Source organism: Micropterus salmoides, unplaced genomic scaffold (assembly GCF_014851395.1).
Source record: "Micropterus salmoides isolate LMB-PRFRI ecotype aquatic unplaced genomic scaffold, ASM1485139v1 Ms_hic_scaffold_7, whole genome shotgun sequence".
Taxonomy (NCBI): Eukaryota; Metazoa; Chordata; class Actinopteri; order Centrarchiformes; family Centrarchidae; genus Micropterus; species Micropterus salmoides.
This window is the reverse complement of record NW_024044459.1, coordinates 33,822,028-33,841,699: the sequence shown is the minus strand read 5'-3', so window position 1 is coordinate 33,841,699 and position 19,672 is coordinate 33,822,028. Positions and strand designations below refer to the sequence as shown.

Below are 19,672 nucleotides of genomic sequence, written 5' to 3'. Positions count from 1 at the left end.
GATGTCGACAGTAATTGTCTTTGATGCGCTGGGGTGGAATGGAGGTGTGGCTGGTTGGCCTTGAAGTGGTAGTTATGGAATATCAATTGGGGCTGCCTGTTTTCTGAAGGTAGGGGGAAAAAAAATACAGACACCCATTAAGGCGAGGCCATCACGACAACGTTTTAGTCAACCACCCTATCAGCTTAAATGGATTTTAAATTAGCAGTGAGAGCAACAAATCTCAGCTGAAAGGAGCCCACTCTGCGGAGAGAAAAGCATACATATGACTTTGTGACATGTATGGATTTTGATGGAGTCAAGATGGCTTTCACTGATCCCTTTTATTGAAATCATATTTTTTCCCTCAGCTTTTGAATCAGACCGATTCACATTTCAAGCAAATTCAATTTGAGCTCCAGATCAAATATGTGCATGAGACCAAGTGGCTAATATTAACCAGGAGACACTTATTCAAAAGTTGATCATCTGATTTAACCAGCACCACTACAAAACATATATACAAATGTAATTATTATGCCTTTTCCCCTAATGAATCATCATGACTTCTATCCAACATGTGCATTTATATAAAGTCTCAAGGTTTCATATTTTAAAGGGAATTCATTACTGAACAAATCCTTGTATTTCTTCTTCTCCAGAGGTCATAAAAAGATCTCTCTTATTACAGTATATTCTGATGCAGATTACTATTCATGCAATTTGAGCTTTAACTTGGTAGTCAATTCACACTATGTCCAACTGTTTCTCCCTACTGGCCACTATTGCAGCCAGTTACTAAATGTCAACGCCCAGATGACTATTTCTGCCTTAAACAGTACCCTGTGGATGTAGGTGGAAAGCACAACCACAGTGTCTTGAATTCATAAGGCCGGTCTCATTTTATCACTAGGAGAGTAAAGCTAATGAAATCATGCAGGAATTAACTTGTTTAAGGGCTAAACTTTGGTTCTTGGCGGACGATAATGAGCACGCTATGCCCCTCCAACCTCCTCAGAGCTACTAATGTCGCTTTCATCATCAAGCCGGTCAAAAAAAAAAAAAAAAGGACACAAGCAAGTCTTTCAAAGGACAAATACGGCGTGGGGGATTTTGGGGAACCAGGGTGAACTTAACAAGCAGGGAACTTACAGATTTAAAGGTACTGCTAAAAATTTATGGAGTTTGGACGGGGGCCACGGTGAACAGCTTGGCCAGCTGAGCAACATCACGGCGGGACGCCTAATAAGCTCTGTGCAATTTTTCACCCCATATTTTATCAATAAAAAAGCAGTTTAACCAGCCTCCCCCTGAACCACAGCCGCTGCACTGCCTGCCATCTGGAGCCCTCTTTCATTTTATAATCCAACTGTCATTAAAATGCTTCTTGGCAGTTTACAGCTCGTTCCCCCTGTGCAGATGTGGAAGCGATCTTCAGAAGGGGCCCTCTGATCAAAGTGTTCGCTGCTGTCAGACATAACACTTACCACCCCCAGGCTACCTTCCAGTCCAATCCGGACTTAATGCCTTCCATTATTTATTTATTTCCACACTTCTGTATTTATCAGGTGCACCACTCCCAGCAGAGCTTGTGGCAGTGGTTGCCTAGAGGTTACCGCAGGAGGTCTGGGAGGTTGCAGGTTAGAAATGCTGTTACGGTGCTGTAAAGCAACGCATGCAACCCCGCTAAACAAACTGGTGTAGTTCACATTAGCTGAAGGCAGATGCCTAAAAGAAAGATATAACAAGGAAACCAAGCCACTGAATCTGACCCGTCACTACTGTACTGGCATTATTTCTGGGAACTGGATACAACTGGGCTGAAAAGATTTTAAGATCCAGATACAATAACAAAGATTAAGATCAAATTTCAACTCAAAAGCAGTCATTCATTTTCAATACTTGTTCCACAAGATAAGGAAGAGACATATTTTACTTTCAATCACACAAAGAAGTCACCTACGGTAATAATGAAAAAACATTTTGTAGACTAAACCTCTGTCAACACAATGAAATGCTGCTCTGAAGGATTTTAGTAAAACACAGGTGGAGCACAAACACAAGAATGCTGTAGGATTAGGACTGTACATGAGGGAAGCATGGAACAATCACTTAGCAACAAATATCACCTGCTTAAAAAATTGCTGTGACATATATCATTACTGTAAGTCACTAAAAAGAGATACAGCTTTGTAAACTAATAACACGAGTGCTTCTGGCAGCAGACACAAAGGTGATGGCAGTAGGTCAACCCATTGGCAGTGACTCTGTATCATATCACGCTGCCACATTCACTGTGTGCACAAGCATGACTTGCAGGCTGCCCAGCGACCCACGGCCTCCTCACTGATGTGGCGCAGCGCGCATGGCGTTAATGCTCCGACCGGGTGTTGATTGAGCTCCCCTAAAGCCAGTGACGCATGTTGCCTTTGTATGGCAGCCATCCCGGTGTAAGAACTGGGGCCATATTTCGCCTGTCAGTGCCATGTGTTCGCTTTCCTCAGAGCACAGCGGCTGATGCCACTCAACCACCACCCCCCTGGCATCTCTATGGGCACCCCAGGCCTAGCAGGTCTGCACTAATGAAGTCAAATTAATTTAATGGATGCTCATGCCGCCTGCGTCTGTGGTGCTTGGCAGGGGGACAGTTTTAATGTTGGTCTCTGTCTGTGGCTCTAAACCTCATACATATCCAAGAGCTGCTGTACCTCTTTGCTGAAACTGACAAGCATATCAGCTCCAGTTGTGCCAATGTGTCCTGCATGACTCTGAATTGATTTTCAGTGCCCATAAAAACTAAAGTGGCAGGGAGAGTTCTACAGTTAACTTCGAAGAGAAACCAGGTGTGTCCACTAATTAAAGCTTGAAGGGAAAATAACTGGCAAATGAACATGAGTGACAGCCATCGTTAATACCCGCTTCCCGCTGCTCCCTGAGCCTAAAAATCCCCCTGTCAACTTTTATGGAGCACCCTTTGATACAATAATTATTTTTTTCCCTGTAATCTTTCAAGCCCTGTACCTTTTCCCTTGGCTGGTGCAGATCAAAGCAGGCTGGTTTTGTGCATAAGGGACTCCAGCGGCTGGGGTTTCTGGCTTAATTGAAGGCAGCTGGCCCCTGTGTGTGTTTGGGCCTGATCTCAGTGTGCTCTCCGGGGTTCTCGGCTTTCCACATCACATACACATTCGCCCACGGAAAGTTCCCTCCAGAGCCCGAGTGACGCGAGGGCCTGCAGGGCTTGAGGTCTGGCAGTCGCCAGCCCATCCACAGGCATGTGAGTGTTTAGATTGACTTGGAGATGCTCAAGTGGTTAGCAAAAGAAAGATGGAATATGTTTCTCTCAGTGGGTGGGAGAGAGGCTCAGTGCCCACTTCCTTTACTGTCCATCATCACCATTATGAGGGCTGCAGACGATCCTTCCCATAAAGATGCAAGGTCGTGAAACTTGGCTTCAGAGGGAAATATTTGGTAAATGGAGACAAAATACAGACCCTCAAGAAACAACAATGGCCTATGACTTCATGGTTAACGTGTGTTTATTTTCCTTATAAAATTTCTACAACAAAATATGACTAGTGCGCTACGTGCACTACTTCACTGACTGGCCTCTTTGTCTGAGAAGGGAATTGGGTCTCTCTAAACATCATTTTCACAGCCACAGTGGACCCAAGCTCCATTAACTGATGTATTCCTGGCCTAAGAGGAAGCAACGCTTCTTTAGGGAAACATTATCCATGATGGCACTGATTCCTAATAACAACAGGGAATTCTATATTTATCCCTGATTGCATATGCCATTTGTTGTGAAGGAAAAGCAAGTCCTCTTGCATTAGAAAGTCTTGTGCAGACAAGCCAAGGCTGGGACAGACATGAGTCTTGGAGCGCCAGCTCTAAACGCACACAAAGTCTGTCTTGCATTTCCAGCCAGAACAAATGTGTAAGCAATTACGGTCCAACCATGTTTATTGAATAAAAACCCACTTAGACATTATGTTTATGCACGATCAGAAACACTCAAATCTTACATCCACGTACACAAAAACAGTTCTCTTTCCACAGAACATCTGCACCCAATATGGAGTCAATTTTGCTTTTATTACTCATGTGGAAAAATGTATATAGTGCTTGGATTGTTATTCAAACACAGGCCACTTGAAAAACAATGAATTCTGTGCCATGCGGCTTTGGAGCACTGTGGATACACTGAACGCGAGGTTAGTCAGTTTAGCTGCCTGTTTAACTTAGTGTTCCACAACTGCATTGAGATTACTCCCTGGGCCATGTGTTATACCTTAAATGGATGTGCATTACCTGCTGTAAAACTACATCATTCAAAACACATTACACATAAAGTGACTTCAGGTTAATTACATTAAGCAGGTTTTATGTTAGATATTATATTTTGTAATGTAATTATTTTGAATGGTAGATGAAGTTGTGCAACCAATAAAAGCTGCAGCCCTCTTAACATTACACACAAATATTTTTCTATTTTAATATTGGAAATATTGACAAATTGCAGTTTTAAAGGAAGCAGATATATACTTTGATTTGAAAATCATTTGTTAACAGCAGTGGCATTAAAAAAAAAAATACACCAGTTAGATGTAATGTAGTGCCAGAGCTGGTGTAATACTTCACCACTTGTCTTGTTTGATATGGCATGCCATGCTTTCTCTATCACTGTATCATTGAACTAACGAGATCTCTAGCAGAAAATTGTGCAATCGAGCGTTTCACCCGGTCGTCGCTGAAAACTCTCCTATTACAGAACCAGGCCTCTCAGGTGGGAAAAACAGTGTTTGAGGAAAACCACCTCTAAAAATGGATCAGGTTGAGGTGGAGGAAAAACACATACCAAAACCTGGTGTTCATCGAGGCAACTATAACTCCCTCGATAACAATGATCACAAGCTGTTGAACATGGCTGAGTGGTGACAGGATTTTCTCAAAGAGTTAGCAGAGCACTGAAGAGTGTGTGTTATGATTTTAACAGCACAAAGGGATGACTATTTGATCTATTAACACTCTCTGCCAATACAAACAGCTTCCCTGACAGGAGGCAGTAAGTAAAAGAAGATTACAGTCTTGATGCCATGTTATGTTCTCACACCTCCCCTGTTCTGAGTGGCTGGCGTGGTTTTGCTTGCCGCAACCCTTCTATTTTCATCTGCAATGCCAACATCAGTGCTAACCTTTAAGAAAGAATTTGGAGGCTATTTAGGCTATTGGGTGCCACATCAATGACGCCACAGCAATGCTGACTGTCCCTGCATTGCTGTATGACATGCATTGCTAGTGACAAGCCGACTTTGCTGATGTCAGTTGGCTGCGTCTGCTGGCTAGCCCTGCAGAAGTTTTTCTCTGTCATCACGCCTCCTCTTCCCAACATGCACTGGGGCTGGTTTTCACCGCTGAGGGTTACACTCACTTTCACACATACACACATCACATCCTGCTAAGACTAAGGGCATCCTTCTTCACTTCAGAGACCAATCCAAATGTGCTCCTTGATCACTGTGCTAAATGTACAACACATGTATCGCTTGACAACCACAAAAAGAAAAAAAAAAAAAATCACCAAACTAACAAACAAACAAACAAACAAACAAACAAAAAAACATTAGCCTGCAGAGCACACATGAATTGGATCTAACCATAAATACATGTTGCAAACAGCTCAATATAAAATTAAAGAGATAAATGTTTCCAGGTTCAGGGAAATAGCTAGACGTGAGGGACATCATGAGATGTTTATTTTTGGCCAATCTACAAAGCTAGAAGTCATCACTATTTTCTCCTACAAAGCTGATGACGGCATAACTCCAATCTTAACCTTAACCCCTTAAACTTACTAGAGGCATTACATCCAAACATTACAGAAATTAGGGGAGGGGGGGCGGGGTGGTTAATTTTTCTGTTTTGTTTTACTTTCAGGCTTAGACCGAATCTGTGGTGAATAGAGGACGGAACGGAGAAAAACAAGGGAGAGAATGAGAGAGGGAGAGAGAAAGACAAAAGCGAAAGGAGAAAAATGACGTCTCCATATTAAGGCCTGTGTTGCCGGTGTCAGTTCTAATTTCACAGTGCCTGTGGGGAGCTGAATGCAACCAGTCAGCTCTGGTCTCATCTCGTTCCTCCTCCATTTTGAATCAGGGCCGGCGAATCCCAAGCTGGGGGGAAAGGAATATTACTGGCAAATTGGTTTTAGATTAAAGAAGGTGGCAAGGCATTCTGCTTTCTCAGCTCTTTCCCAGGTGCACTTAATCTAATTTCATTAAAGAGATGAGGACGGATGATCACTTGTGTCGAAACATTAAGTCGGTCCATTTTTCTGTCCATAAAAAAAAACGCTAAGCTTGTCAGCGGCCTGGTGGGTGGCCTGTTTGTTATTGAATATGATGACTCTTGGAGACCAATCTGGATTTTGCAAAGCAGCGGGGGTTTGGGAGGAGTATGTAGGAGGGGGGAACATACCTACATGAATATATATTACTGTTGCCTTCTTCCTTTTCCAAGATGGCGACAGAGGGGGAAGAAGGAGGTAAAAACTGACAGCTGACAGATAGAGAGCAGGCAGTAAATAAAAAAAGAGGAAATACCAGAAGAGGAAGAGAAAAAAAATAGAGAGGTGGTGTTAACGGATTTGTTTGAAATCCCCACAGCATGCTTGTTTTTCGATGCACTGTTAACTTCACAGGGCGTACCCCCCAATACATCAGCTGGGAGGATACCATTAGCTGACGAGCCATTACTGATAAGCCGGTAGAGACGCTTCTACGCAGTGATACGGCATTCATTCTGCGCACAGCAGGAAGATAAGGGGGTAGAGGAGGAATTAATGTGTCAATCACAGCCTGTGCGCTGCCCTGGCAGATGAGTACACCACAGCCATAAAAGAGCTCATAGACAGGATGTGGTAATGGTCCTTGGAGACTCCCCCGGAGACAGATACACTTTCTGCTGAGTGACTGCTTGGCAAATAAGACCAAATAGAATTAGCCGACCTTGGTGCTCTCCACTGTGGCTATGGTGATGCGGCGGTGGCGGTAAAGCACCTGACACGAGGCCACTGTGTTAAGGGCTGCAGAGAAAGAAAGCGGCTCATGCTAACGTTTCGCACACACACAGACAGCCACTGTATTATTTGCACAGGAGAAAGAATACAGAGGAAATTGGAGGAGCCAGTGAGGACGGCAAAGTGGGGCCTAACGGAGATAGGATGACACTTCAGGAGAGTGCATGAACAAACTCTATTTCTTTCTCTGCATTGCCAATGACAGAAAATGACCGTCTTGACTTGGAGTATCGCAGGCATGTAAGAGGTTGGCAGGATTGGCTGGCTCATGGATTACAGGTGGAGCAGACGGGGTGTGACCAGATTTTCTACATTTATAACAATTTATGGTTTTATGATATGTATACATTTCAAAAAGTTCTTGTCAAACCAAACAAAGCAAGTTAAAAACAACGAATGTCATCAAAATGCTTAACCTAAAACATTTTATTACATTTACTTGTAAGTATGTTACAGCAAAAAAAAAGAAACAATGAACTATTAAAACATTTCCAAAAAAGCATTAAACTGACCCTAATGAGCATTCAAAATGAACCAAATAAAAATATCTAACCAGCATTTATGTTAAATAACATACTCATTCACATTTATATCAGACACTATCTTTGTGATGTCTTGTTATCACAGATGTCACCATTTCACAAGCACAACCCATTCATTCAACACATTTTTTGTGAAGCACTAAACAGCTAACACGTGTTCTGGGGCATGTAAGTACATCAACTGACAGTCACACAGAGACATTAAGGGGCTCAAAGTGTTTGGATCAACAATAAAGAATGAATGGAGTTCCCAGTTCCATAGCATGGCCTCAAAAATACTTGAATACACTTAAGTCTCTGTATTGCCAAGCGATTTACCCAACATGTGGTTAGTTCCTTCATGAGCATCTAATGTAGCATGTTTATGCGCAAACATACCAAGTGCTGCTTTAATAACAGTGAAGACAAGGAAAACCTAATTCTCCATAAGGAATCCTTAATTATGTGGGTTTTCCTCCTGGGTGCAGACATAAGCGAGGCAGTTCAAGGTCAAGGCTGTTATTTTATTTAAAACGAACACTGAATACTTTGTCAAACATCATGTAATCCTGGACATCAGATGATAGGCCTCCTAAGAAGAAATGCCAGTGATGAGAACACAATACCCAGATTCTGATTGCTCGTTTCTTCAAGGCTAGACCAATCATACATAAAGGCCCCCCTCACAGCAGCCTTGCGCTGAACTGGAGGCGACCCAGCAATCTTTAAAGAATTCAAGTCTGACGCGTTCTGGAAACACGTCACTGCATGCTATCTCAAGCTTCACAAGGTACAGCAATCTAAACTGACTTTGCTGTGGCAGCAACTCGTCAGTTTTATTCAAATACAGTGTAACTGATTGCACCCCGGGGGCACACCTGGAAGCAATATTCTAATTAAGTTAATCTGTGAAATCCTGACAATGTGCGTGTTCAGGTGGCTGGTAATCTGATGTGAAAGGAGTCTTTGTTTTCATTGGAAAGATACGGGAGGAGCTGGCACCTGTTTCAGCAAAACGTTGCACAAAATTATCGCTGTCGAGTTATCCTGAGTGCGGGCAATTACAAATGACAGTGTTTGTCTTTCTCCTCATGGTAGCCAGTTTTTATACCAACTTTTTGTTTCTGCTTTTGGTGATGGCCTGTCAAAGAATTTTTCCCCAGTCTACTTCTTTCCTCAGCAATTTGCTATGGATGATCTGCAACTCTCATCAACGTGATTATGATAATATGTGTTACTGAGGAAATGAAAAGGTCAGCACTGCTTTAGCCTTTATCCAGATGTTCTTTTCTTCTTGCACTCTTGGCAAATACATGTACATCAACAGTGTTGATATAGTGAAACTTGTTTTGGAATTATGCTGTTTGTTTACATTTGTTGTTGGCCACAAACACTTTTCTGTGTTTAATACCTCTGCTCCTGGGAATGGAACATTACCATCATTCAAACAATGGAAAATATCAATACTTACCCTTTGGGTCTCTATTTTTACTTCGATGAAAAGCTTTCAAATAGGACGTTCACACCGTATGTCACTATGTTGGGAGTGCCACGGGTCCTTATTACTCTATGTAATGAAAAGCTTGAAATATTTACTGATTTGCTATAACCTTTCAAAGTAGTTTTAAATGAGTTAGGGGTCTGAAGTCTGCTCTGATTTTAATTGAACCTTCGCCAAGCCATGCCCCGAATATGCAGCTGGCCAATCACAGCACAGTATAGGACTTGCTCTAACTGAGGTCCGACACTTTCATGGCTGTGGTCTATTGACTCTAATGCAAAAGGAGTCGTTTTCTAGCTTTCTTTTGCTGTATTTTTCCTTGATATGGTCAAACGCTGTTCCTGGGACACTTGTAATCGTTACAATAACTAACAGGTTGACAGGAGAAATGCAAATTATTCACTTTCTAAAGCCAGAAAAATGTCCGCTGTGGATTGTTCCTAATGTAATGTTAGTTAGCTAACGCTAGCTAACGTCCTACTGAATGTAACGTTATAAAGCCCCGCTGTTCTGCTTTTCAATGACTGTGATAGTGAATGGAGACCTAACCAGGCATACTGAAACATTGTTAATCCTTAATGTTGTTGTCCTTTGTCTCAATCGTCAGGCGGTGTTTCACTTTTACTCTGTGACTGGTAGGCTCTTTCATTATTTCTTTCACGTCAGTTTGAGAGCCTGAATACAACCTTCAAATGCACAATGCAACTGCAAAACTGTCTGCTTCTTTCTGAGATTGCGTTTTCTAAAAATTAGACAATATTTCTCCAGAGAGGGCAGTAACAGACAGTGGCAGCGCCGTAATAAAAGTCAGACATGTCCAACAGTTTGTCAGACTTAGAAAGAGCAACACTACCCAGTAAATAAGGGGGGCATGGCGTAGCGAAGGGTCAATTCTAGATAAATTCAATACCATAACAACTGTAGCGTGAACAACAACACAGCAACCAATGTAACTAACTTTAGCTAAGTTGTAGGTTACATGCAGAGAGGACGAGACGGTCCCAGAGCCAACACACAGCGATACTCTCAACTCATAACTATAGCTAATATCACAACAACAGCATGTCCTGGCTGAACATCTGTAGGCAAGTCATTTAACATCACCTGCCACGCAAATCATGGCTGGAATGACTGGAAGAGTGTTGTATTGCTGAGTCCGAGACACTTTGTTTGTTTCCCACTTACAGAGCCAGGATGTTGTTCAAACACTGTTTTTTTCCTCAGACCACACACAGAAAGGACAGCTAGTGGACCATGAGGAGATTTTAGATGAATTTGACAAAAATTTAACCTTTAAGCTCAAAGCCCACCCCCACATCAAAAAAAGGCTCAAGACCAGGAGTTAGAACTTAAGAACTGAGAATGAAAACTAAGAACCGAAACCGAAGCTTGAAGAGACATGCAAGCATGTAAAAGATCTTGCAGTGACAATCAATTGTTTTACACACTTACAGTAAGTCAAGACCAGTTGCCCTTGACTTTGACCTTCCTTGGATACTATGACCTGGTTGACTGAGAACCTTCACAGACATCAAGCCAAGACAACTCATTACTGTAGCCTCGGTTACATCTTTCTTGCCAACCAGTAGATTTTTCAATTACAGTTTTATTTAGCTGCCTTTGCAATTCACAATAATGGTACAGATATCATATTCAGAGAATAATAAATACTTTTTACCCTTATATTGGGTATGTTTCACAGTGTGAGTGTGAAGTAAAGTAAAAGTCTTTTTCATAGATTGCGTTCAGTATTCATTGTTCATGACGCAATAATACATTTTCAAATGTGTGTTTCACAAGCTAAAATACCACTTAATGACATATTGATGACAATGTGTATGAGAGGAGAAAAGCCTGAGGAGGCAAAGATGCAGTCTGGCTCTTGACAGTGGACTGTATAACAATTGGTACAAAATTCAGACAGCACAAAACTTAGCAGCAATATCTAATAGTCCACCATGTCTTGAACTGTATCCCAGTCCAGCTAAACTGGCCAACATAACTGGTGCCAAACTCCAAGTATAGAGCTGTTTTCTCTCAACAGGCTGATACCTAACTAACAACACAGCAACACCGCTGAATTTCTACAAAACCACACAAGCATTGCTTATCTTTTTCTCTTCTCTTTCTTTTAGTAGTGTTGTTTAGTATCGTAGTATCAAACTTTTATATTTTAAATGTCAAGATTTGTGACACTATATAGAACTGTCTCATGTAACTGATAAGAGCAGGAAGGAAAACAAAACCCTGAAAAGGAAACACTCTGAAAAAGAAACACTCTACCCTCCTACTTTGCTTCCCTCTCTACCCCCTACAGTGATGCCAGGGAGCCGTATGGAGACTGACAGGCCCGCTACGTCTCTCTGTCGTGTCAACTAGCTAGTGCCCTCGGTTCCTTCTCGCTTCAATGAAGAGATAAAAGCCTATTGACTTGCCAGGCTACAGTTAATGCAAATTGGGCCTGCTATCAATGTATTATTTATAGGGAGAGCCGCAGACATTTCCACAGAACTGGGAGCTAAGCTTACAGGAGATTAGGCGTGCTATCTCATTCATTTACCAGGGAGTAATTGCTAAACTGTGGAGGAATTAGAATGTGTGAGGTTCCCCAAAGGCGTTTCATCTTGTAACCAGGTGGCTGCCATCAGACAACCACCCCCAAGTCTTGGATAAACAAACACACAGAAGTGAAACTGATAGCCTACATCTGTCAAATGGTTAAAACTTGATGACATCACTGCTAAAATAGTACGCAGTTTTTCTGAGCACACCAAGTTGCTGATAATACTAGCTCCAGCTTTAGTTATTCCATGTTTAAAAGATGAAAGGCTGTCTCACAAGGTGATTCTCTGTTACTTCACCCCGGCAAAAATGGAAACAGCACAAGTGAGTAGCTGACTTCTGGTTGCCATCGTCGATTAGGTTAAGGAATAGGGACACCTTGTGAAACACATAAACTCGCTCTGTTTTAAAAACTTGACCTCGGTTTTTGAGAAAAACAGGAATGTATTTCTGTGACTGGAACATAGGCATCATTGTAAAATCCTCAAATGTTAAACTAAAATGATTAAATAAGAGGCACAAAGTGTCACTATGATAATGCTAAAAGCTATATTAGAGAAACTAGCAGATAGAGGTGACAGGTGCTGTGCTCTGGTCAAGACCCATCGGCTTCAGTTTGTAACGCAGTGGGGATCCCTAACGCAGTAAGGGAAGCCCTGTAGCGTCAGCTTTTGACGGTAAAGGTAGGCATATGATATTTAAAAAAGACTGAGTAAGGAGGTAGTTGGGGTGGGTGGAGCCAGAACCCTGACCTTGAACCAGGAGACAGGGGTTCGTGTCCCATGTGAAACAAAAAGTGAATATTAAATATTTTATTTAAGTTACGCAAGTTATGTAAATTACGTAAGTTACACAAGTGACGTTAGTTAACTTATGTGTTAACTGATGTATGTAGTTATTTTAACCCAAACCATGATCTTTTCCTAACCCTTACTTAGTACTTTTTGTGCCTATACCTAACCAAATTGCAACGATTCACAACTTTAATAATGTGCCGTTGTTTATTGTTGCTAACTTTATCAGACGTTGCATATTTATTGTTGCTAAGCAGTTGACAGCGGAGCCGTAAACATCTAAAAATGACGGTAAAGGGGTAACCAGTGCGTTAAAAAGCGACACCACCATATTGATCTTGGTCTTGACAAAGCGTCAATATGTGATGAGTCGGGAGTGAGAATGTGTTGTGCAATAAGATTAAATGCACACACAAATACAAAGCTTATTGTATGTAGCATACGCTATGATCTAGACATATTTAAGACATGTTCAGGCATAAAGCACTCCAAAAATAATAGATGCCATATCTTTTTACACCGCAAAACAGAAAACTAACACTGAAAAACTTGTACTGCACTTTCCTTTTCCTGGTCTATCTCTGTAAGATGCAAGTGATCAGCAGTGGTTGGACAGGCAGTGTCTTTTAGCACTTGTCGTTTTCCAAAAACAACACTATGACTGTTTCCCTCTTTTAGCTGAGAGATCAAATTTCCACAACTCTCAGACACTTCATGTGGTGGGAGAATAAACACAGCAAAAACAGTCTTACCTTGTCGTCAATGTCACTCTCGCTGTCACACTGTAACAGAAAAGAGACAGACACAGGAAATATAAGGAATTATTCATTTGGCTCCCCCCGTAGCCCATAATGAGTGCAGATGTTATTTTTGTGTGCAACCTCTCATTCACTGACAGCTTTCAGAGCAAACTTGTCATTTAGCCTTTTAAGAGTGCTTTAAAATTGGACGATAGTATCTCAAGGACACAGAGAGCTTAGACTCAACACAGTGCCTATTAACTGTGGTATTTCAAATCCGCCTTGTGACAAACCAGTCTTTAATTTGTATGTCAGACTTCTACAGGGATAAAGGAACTAAATAACATGAAAAGTTGTATTCTGAAATGTGCCTTGTCTAGCACGTCCAAAGGCCAAATCACCTTCTGTTCAGTAAAGATGTGAAATGTTTTTTTCTTCAACACTTTCACCATTCAAATACAAAGCCATCAGACTCAAATATCTTGAGAAGAGGTCCACAGCTTTTCATTCCTGACATGTTCACAAGCAGAACACTCATTTTAGTCCAAAAGAATGTGTGAAGTCAATAACCCTGGCTTACATTAGATTTTTTTTCAAAATGGTTTTTCATCACTTATAACACGCGTCCCATCCTGTCAGTTGAAATAATGTAAATGTACTTTTAATGGCGAACATTCCTTAACTTAAATCCAACCCACAAGATCCTTGCTTCCGTTTCTCACTTTCATTTATTGCTAAATGCTGTTGGCTGGTAAATCTTTCCCCCAGGACAATAGATGGTGAAGTTGTGGAAACAGAGGTGGCCGAGCTACAGGCCAGTCCCACTGGACCTCACAGCAGGATGCATGAGGAGCAATTCATGCGAAGAGCCTCACAGAGAAGGAGAGGGCCCCCAGTGAAAAACTGCCATCAATCTGTCAATTAAGTCCCTGTGGCAACATATTTAAGTGGACCCTCTTTATTTTGTTTAACTCCCTTTCAGAGTCGGGCACAATGAGGAGGGAGCTGGGTCAATGGAGGCACAGCAGCCCTTTGTTGCGAGTGCGGTGGGTCCAAATGTATAATTAAGTAACGAGAGTAATCAGTGCAAGGGCTCAGTGGCCAAGATCTCTCAGGAGAGGAGAGTGGGGAGGGGGCTGTCATGCCCCGTGATTCATCCTACTCTACAAAGACAACGGATACAGCAGGAGTCCAGTGAAAAACATTGTAGCTCAACTTCTTTGGAGGGTTTATTGTTGTGTTTGCATTTCTATCTGCAGAATTACAACTCCAAAAAATGCCTGAGCTACAATTGTTCATGCTGAAGCATTATTACACAAGACAGAACAAGAACATACACCTGTTGGAGAATTAAAAGAGTATGTTCAACATGAGGCGTTTTACTTGCTGGAGTAAATAATGTGATTATTTATATTAGCTAAATATGAAAAATTCCATGGAAAAACTAAGGAAAAATGTCCATAATAATTAATGACCACTAATAATAAAATGAGAAATTAAAACTCTGTATTGAAATTTGAAATTCCGGCTACATTTCTATGCAGCATGTCCTCTTTTCCTTTGGGGAATGTTTGCAAACCCTAATTTATGCGCCTTTGCTTGTCAAAAGACCTTCATTACATAGTGCAGGGCATTAAAAAGAGAAAGTGGCGTAGGCTTCTTGTCAATCAGTTCCACATTCAGACTACAGATTGTGGACAAATTAATTATCAGCCATTTCAGTTAGAGGCACATCGCAACCTGTAATCACCACCCATTTGTTCCCTCACCACTGTGGCATTTTATCTGAAAGGAGTCACATTCAAAACAATGTTTCTCTCCATGTTGATCCATCTACAAATGACAAAAAGAGGAAAAGTGATCCAAAATCCAACTTTGCCCAGGAAACCAGTGTAAAGGTATTCTTAGCATGCAGCTGAACAGATGACTTCCATCTCACAGCGGCTGCGAGTTCCCCTCTATTACTGGGTACAAGTTTAAACCCTAGGTGATGGAGATGAACAACTGGCTTGGTTATTCCCTGGGTGCATGCTTGGCCTTGTTGTTGCAGCAGTAGCCATGACACTAGAGATGAGGCCTCACAAGGCTGGAGCTGGCGAGGAGGAAAAATAATATCAAAAGAGCACAGCATGGTGCTTATCCCTTTACAAGAAGCATGCACTGCAGCAGAGCGTAAAGAGGAATACTAGCTATGGCTCAGACAGAGACAGCAAGAGACACAACACAGCAGGGGAGAGAGAAGCAGGTGGAAGGGGGGAACAAAACAACAGTAAGAACAGGCAGGGGGGATGCTATAGAAATGAAGGGATGGACGGATGGAGGTAGTGTTAGAGCAGTTTTTGTCTTGACTGTATGTGATTGCCCTGTTGGACTATTACACTTGGTTGAGTCAAAAAAAAAAAAGGATAAAAAAAAAAGATTACAATGAACCTATGAAAATACAAGATAAAAGCTCTTGTGAGACGAGGACCACGTCATTTAGCACCCTGTGCTTCTTTGAATATCTACACACGATACAAGACTTTCAGCAAGGCTATACAAGAAAATGATGGAAATGCAAATGCAAATCCACAACCCCAAACAGAAACCTCCCTAAACAGCATGTCTGGTGGTCAGAGGGGACATTGTTAAAATCGGAGAGATATGCAGCTCACTAAGCTGCCTGACAGGAGCCAAGCCCCTAGTGGTTTGTGTCTCTCATAGATGTTCACAAACCAAACAAACCAAAAAAAACAAAAAGAAAAAGAGAAAAATACTGGCTGGCAGAGGCAGGGAGCAAGCAGCAACATCTGCACCTGGCAACCGCCAGCTACGGAGGGTAACAGGGGACCAGCTTCAGCGAATGGCTCATCTACACCCCTCCCTCCCAGCATCCCACCTCCTCTCCAACTCCCCTTCCCCTCAGCCAGCACATCAGATGGATGCGTTTGACATTTACACAGCTTTCAACACTTCAGAGACAGGAGATTTATTCCGCCAGCGGCCCTGGCTGAAGCCGGGCCTCGACCTGGGCTGGCCCCCATGACGACCCTGTAGCTCAGCCCTGAAATGAGGCAGGGATGAGGAGAGAGGAGCAAAAGGGAAAAAACAGAGCGAGGGAGGGAGGGAGGGGATGGATGTCTCGATTCTCCTGGACATTTTCTCTGGCAGATTCCGATAGACGTGCAAGGGGAAGACAATAAGCGTTGTGCATCCCGGAGCACATTAAAACGACTGGCCAAATTAATCACACAGTTCCACTTGTCACACTCAGAGGACAGTCTGCCATGAATTCTGCCTCAGCGATAGAGAGAGGAACAGAGGAGGAACTTGCCTGGCTACGCAAATGCTGGCACAGCATCAACGACTGTCTGCCTGAATGCTGATCACAACCCTGTACTTGCTGCAAGAAATCTACAATAAACAGGCAAAATAATAACTGCCTGTTCTGCTGGTATTTAAGTGTCAGTGTTGGTTCCTGCTCAAAATACATAAATAAATAAATAAAATGAATAAAAGCAAAAAAGGAGAGAATATGCATGATTGTGGTTTGACAATACAATTTGTGACAAAAGCTTGCCTGTTATCAAATCATTTTACGTGCGTTTCCACCTGATTATGTTGTAAAGAATGCAAGTAAGCTACTTCAGATGCAAAAGTAAGGTATAACAGAAAAAGGGTACAAACAACTGTCTACTAATTTCACACTATTTCACTAAGGTCCCAACTGTTTTTCTTTCATGGCACTCTAAAACAATGATGCACCAACTTCAACACTGAATTTATCAGTTTGAGATATGGCTACTATATCTTGATTCTCCAAAGTATTTACATTGCTTTGTACAAGTGACTGAATGTCTTAAATTAAAAACTGGATAAGTAAGAAGAATATCTTTATGCTGCATGTAAAAAGTGAAAAAGCCACAAAGGATCTGACTGAACGAGAGAGCAGCAGCACTTGATCTTGTCATCTCTCCAGGAACATATAGAGAGATACCTCTGATTGTGAGGGAAAGAGTATTGACAAACCCACATCTCCTAGGGTGAGAACAGAGGGGGTAATGGTCCATTTAGATAGTCGAGGACAAAAGCAGTTTCGGCTACTGGTGGAACAACACCAATTTCCACCCGCAATTTCCCTCCTGCGGATGCTGGGATGAGGTGTGGGGATGAAGGCGCCATGGCCACTCTGATGGGGCGTGGAAGCAGAGCCTCTGGTCCGCTGGGGGACCTCCTGCTAGGCCTGAAACATCAGCGGGCTATCTGAAGGTCTCTTTGGCCTTGTGGCTAAGGGTGAAGCTTTACCTCAACTCAGCTTTCGTAATTTATCAACAGGATGTTGTGTTGCATGCCCTTATGTTCTCACCCTCAGTAAAACAAAAGCCACGAGTCACTAAGCATGGAAACTGCATCCAAATATGAAGAAATAAATATATTTGGGTGGCTTCAGATAACGTAAGTATTGCATGGATACTGTGCACCTAAACTGAGCAAGACCTAAAACATGTCTTGGGAACTTAAGTGATGGCGCTGTATCAATATTAGGGTTTATACGGCTCACATAGCACCACTGCATTTAAGTCTCTCAATCACAGAAAGAGAAAAAAAACCAAGTGATTGCTCTTGACCCCACTAGCTGTATCTGAAAGCACCACCTAGCAAAGTGATTTGATCACAGGATCAAATCTATACAGCCATTTGACCCCTGACCTCTTCCGCAGGCAGCATGGGAAGTCAGCTGATTACCCTGGGTCAGCCTAGGAGCTCTGGATTAGGAAAGTATTGATCCTAGTGAAGATGTAGGCTCCGGAGGGAATGAGATTGAGAGAAAAAGCTCTGCCGGGTAGAAATGATATCGACCAGCAGAAGAGGCCTAAACAGGCTCTCACGTAAAACCATATTTGAGCTTGGGCCCTCAGAGTTGGCTGTACAAACAGAGAGACGGCTTCAGCAAAAGCTCCTTTCACAGAGGCCCACTGAAAGAGGACAGAGAGAGGATGAAAGTAAATGAGGACTGAAAAAGACAAGCTCAGAGAAATGTTCTTTGCATTAGCCAGACACACAGAGGCCTCTGGTTCAGACCTGACACACTTAAGGGAAGTCAGCGGGGGCCATGTAAATCAAGCCGGGGTGAGGAAAGATATAGTCCTGACCTGGGGCCAAACTAAGCAGACTTTAACATTACCCAGAGTCCATGTAAACAGCACAGAGACCTGGCAGCGCTCTGTTTCACTTCCATGCAAAGTATGTGGTGAGGTCGAGGAGGAAGAAGGGGAGGAGGTGCATCGACAGATTGATAGTGATAGTGGTGGGGGAAAACTTGAAGAGCTGTCCCCCCTCTTCACTAAATTAGGACTGCCTTGTCCTTTCCATCAAGAAATCCCTCAACCTTTGCTTTCAGCACTCACTGGGGGAGTGACAGAGCCGGCTGGGGTGCTGGTGTGATCCTTGGAGTAGTTTGGCGAGGGAAAAACAGACAGTAATGGCAGATGTACGAGAGGACAGGGAGCATTTATTCAGCTCAGAGAGAAAAAAGAAAACTGCCAGAAACCTGAAGGGACAGGGAGTACACAACAGTGTTATGAATATAGCCGTGGAAGAAAAATGGGAACATAGGTAACACATACACACTGATTTATGTTTTTTACGCACCTCGTCTTTCATAGCGCTCCCTTCGGCTTCTTCTTGTCTCTGTTGACCAGGTGACTGTAACTAGCTCGCTATCTTGCCTTCAGAGGTGAACGCACACAAACATACACGCATGTACAACCCTCAGTACCTCCCAGTGTTTTGACATGGCCCTGGGCCTGGTGCTGCTGAGCTGCAGCTGCAGACACTGGGCATTGGAAATTTAAGTCGGGGCGTAGGAGAAATTAGGCGAGGAGGCAAGGAAATGGGATGTTGACTTGAACTGGCCCCGGGGGCAGCTGAGAGTCTCCCTGTGCAGCTCCGCTGGCTGCCTGACAGTTTGATGGAGCGAGTGGAGGCTTCCCCGCGGCCCAAGCCGCCGTCTCTAACACTGATGTAGCTCAGTGAGGAACAGATTGAGCCTCCAGGCATCGCTCTGTACTGCTACTCCCCTCCTCTCTCGCTCTTTCTCACTCCCTGTACTGCTACTACTAGCTCTCTCTCTCTCTCTCTCTCTCTCACTAATCCTGTCAAGTCAACACACAGAAACATGTACAGTACATACATATTTTACTCACTCACAAAATCACATACTGTATGCGCACATAAATACACAAAAATACAGCAACACCCACAGAGAGCTTGGCCCCCTCCTTCCGTCTCTTGACTAAGGCAGCAATGTGATGAGCACTACAGATGCTGTTTACTGAGCTCTGGCCTATGCACACGGGGAAGAAGGATGAGAGGGAGGGTGGGATGGAGGAAGAGGCAGAAGGAGGTAGAGTAAGGGGGCTGGCAGGCCACAGCCATAATGAAAAGAATCTGGCGGCAGCCCACTGTGTGCTGGTCATGAGAAGCATGTGCCGCCGGGGGGCTCTACTGCTAATTTC

At 42.9% G+C, this 19,672-nt stretch overlaps 1 protein-coding gene across 11 annotated transcripts in view; it reads right to left on the bottom strand.

Annotated features, from left to right (window-relative positions):
• Window positions 1-19,672, bottom strand: part of fbrsl1 (fibrosin-like 1) — a 376,696-nt gene that overhangs the window by 78,302 nt on the left and 278,722 nt on the right. For all 11 annotated transcript variants that reach the window (XM_038704691.1, XM_038704683.1, XM_038704684.1 and 8 more), the window contains one exon: window positions 13,188-13,217. In XM_038704691.1, the coding sequence (XP_038560619.1) occupies window positions 13,188-13,217 (30 nt within the window). The remainder of the gene's footprint in view (window positions 1-13,187; window positions 13,218-19,672) is intronic.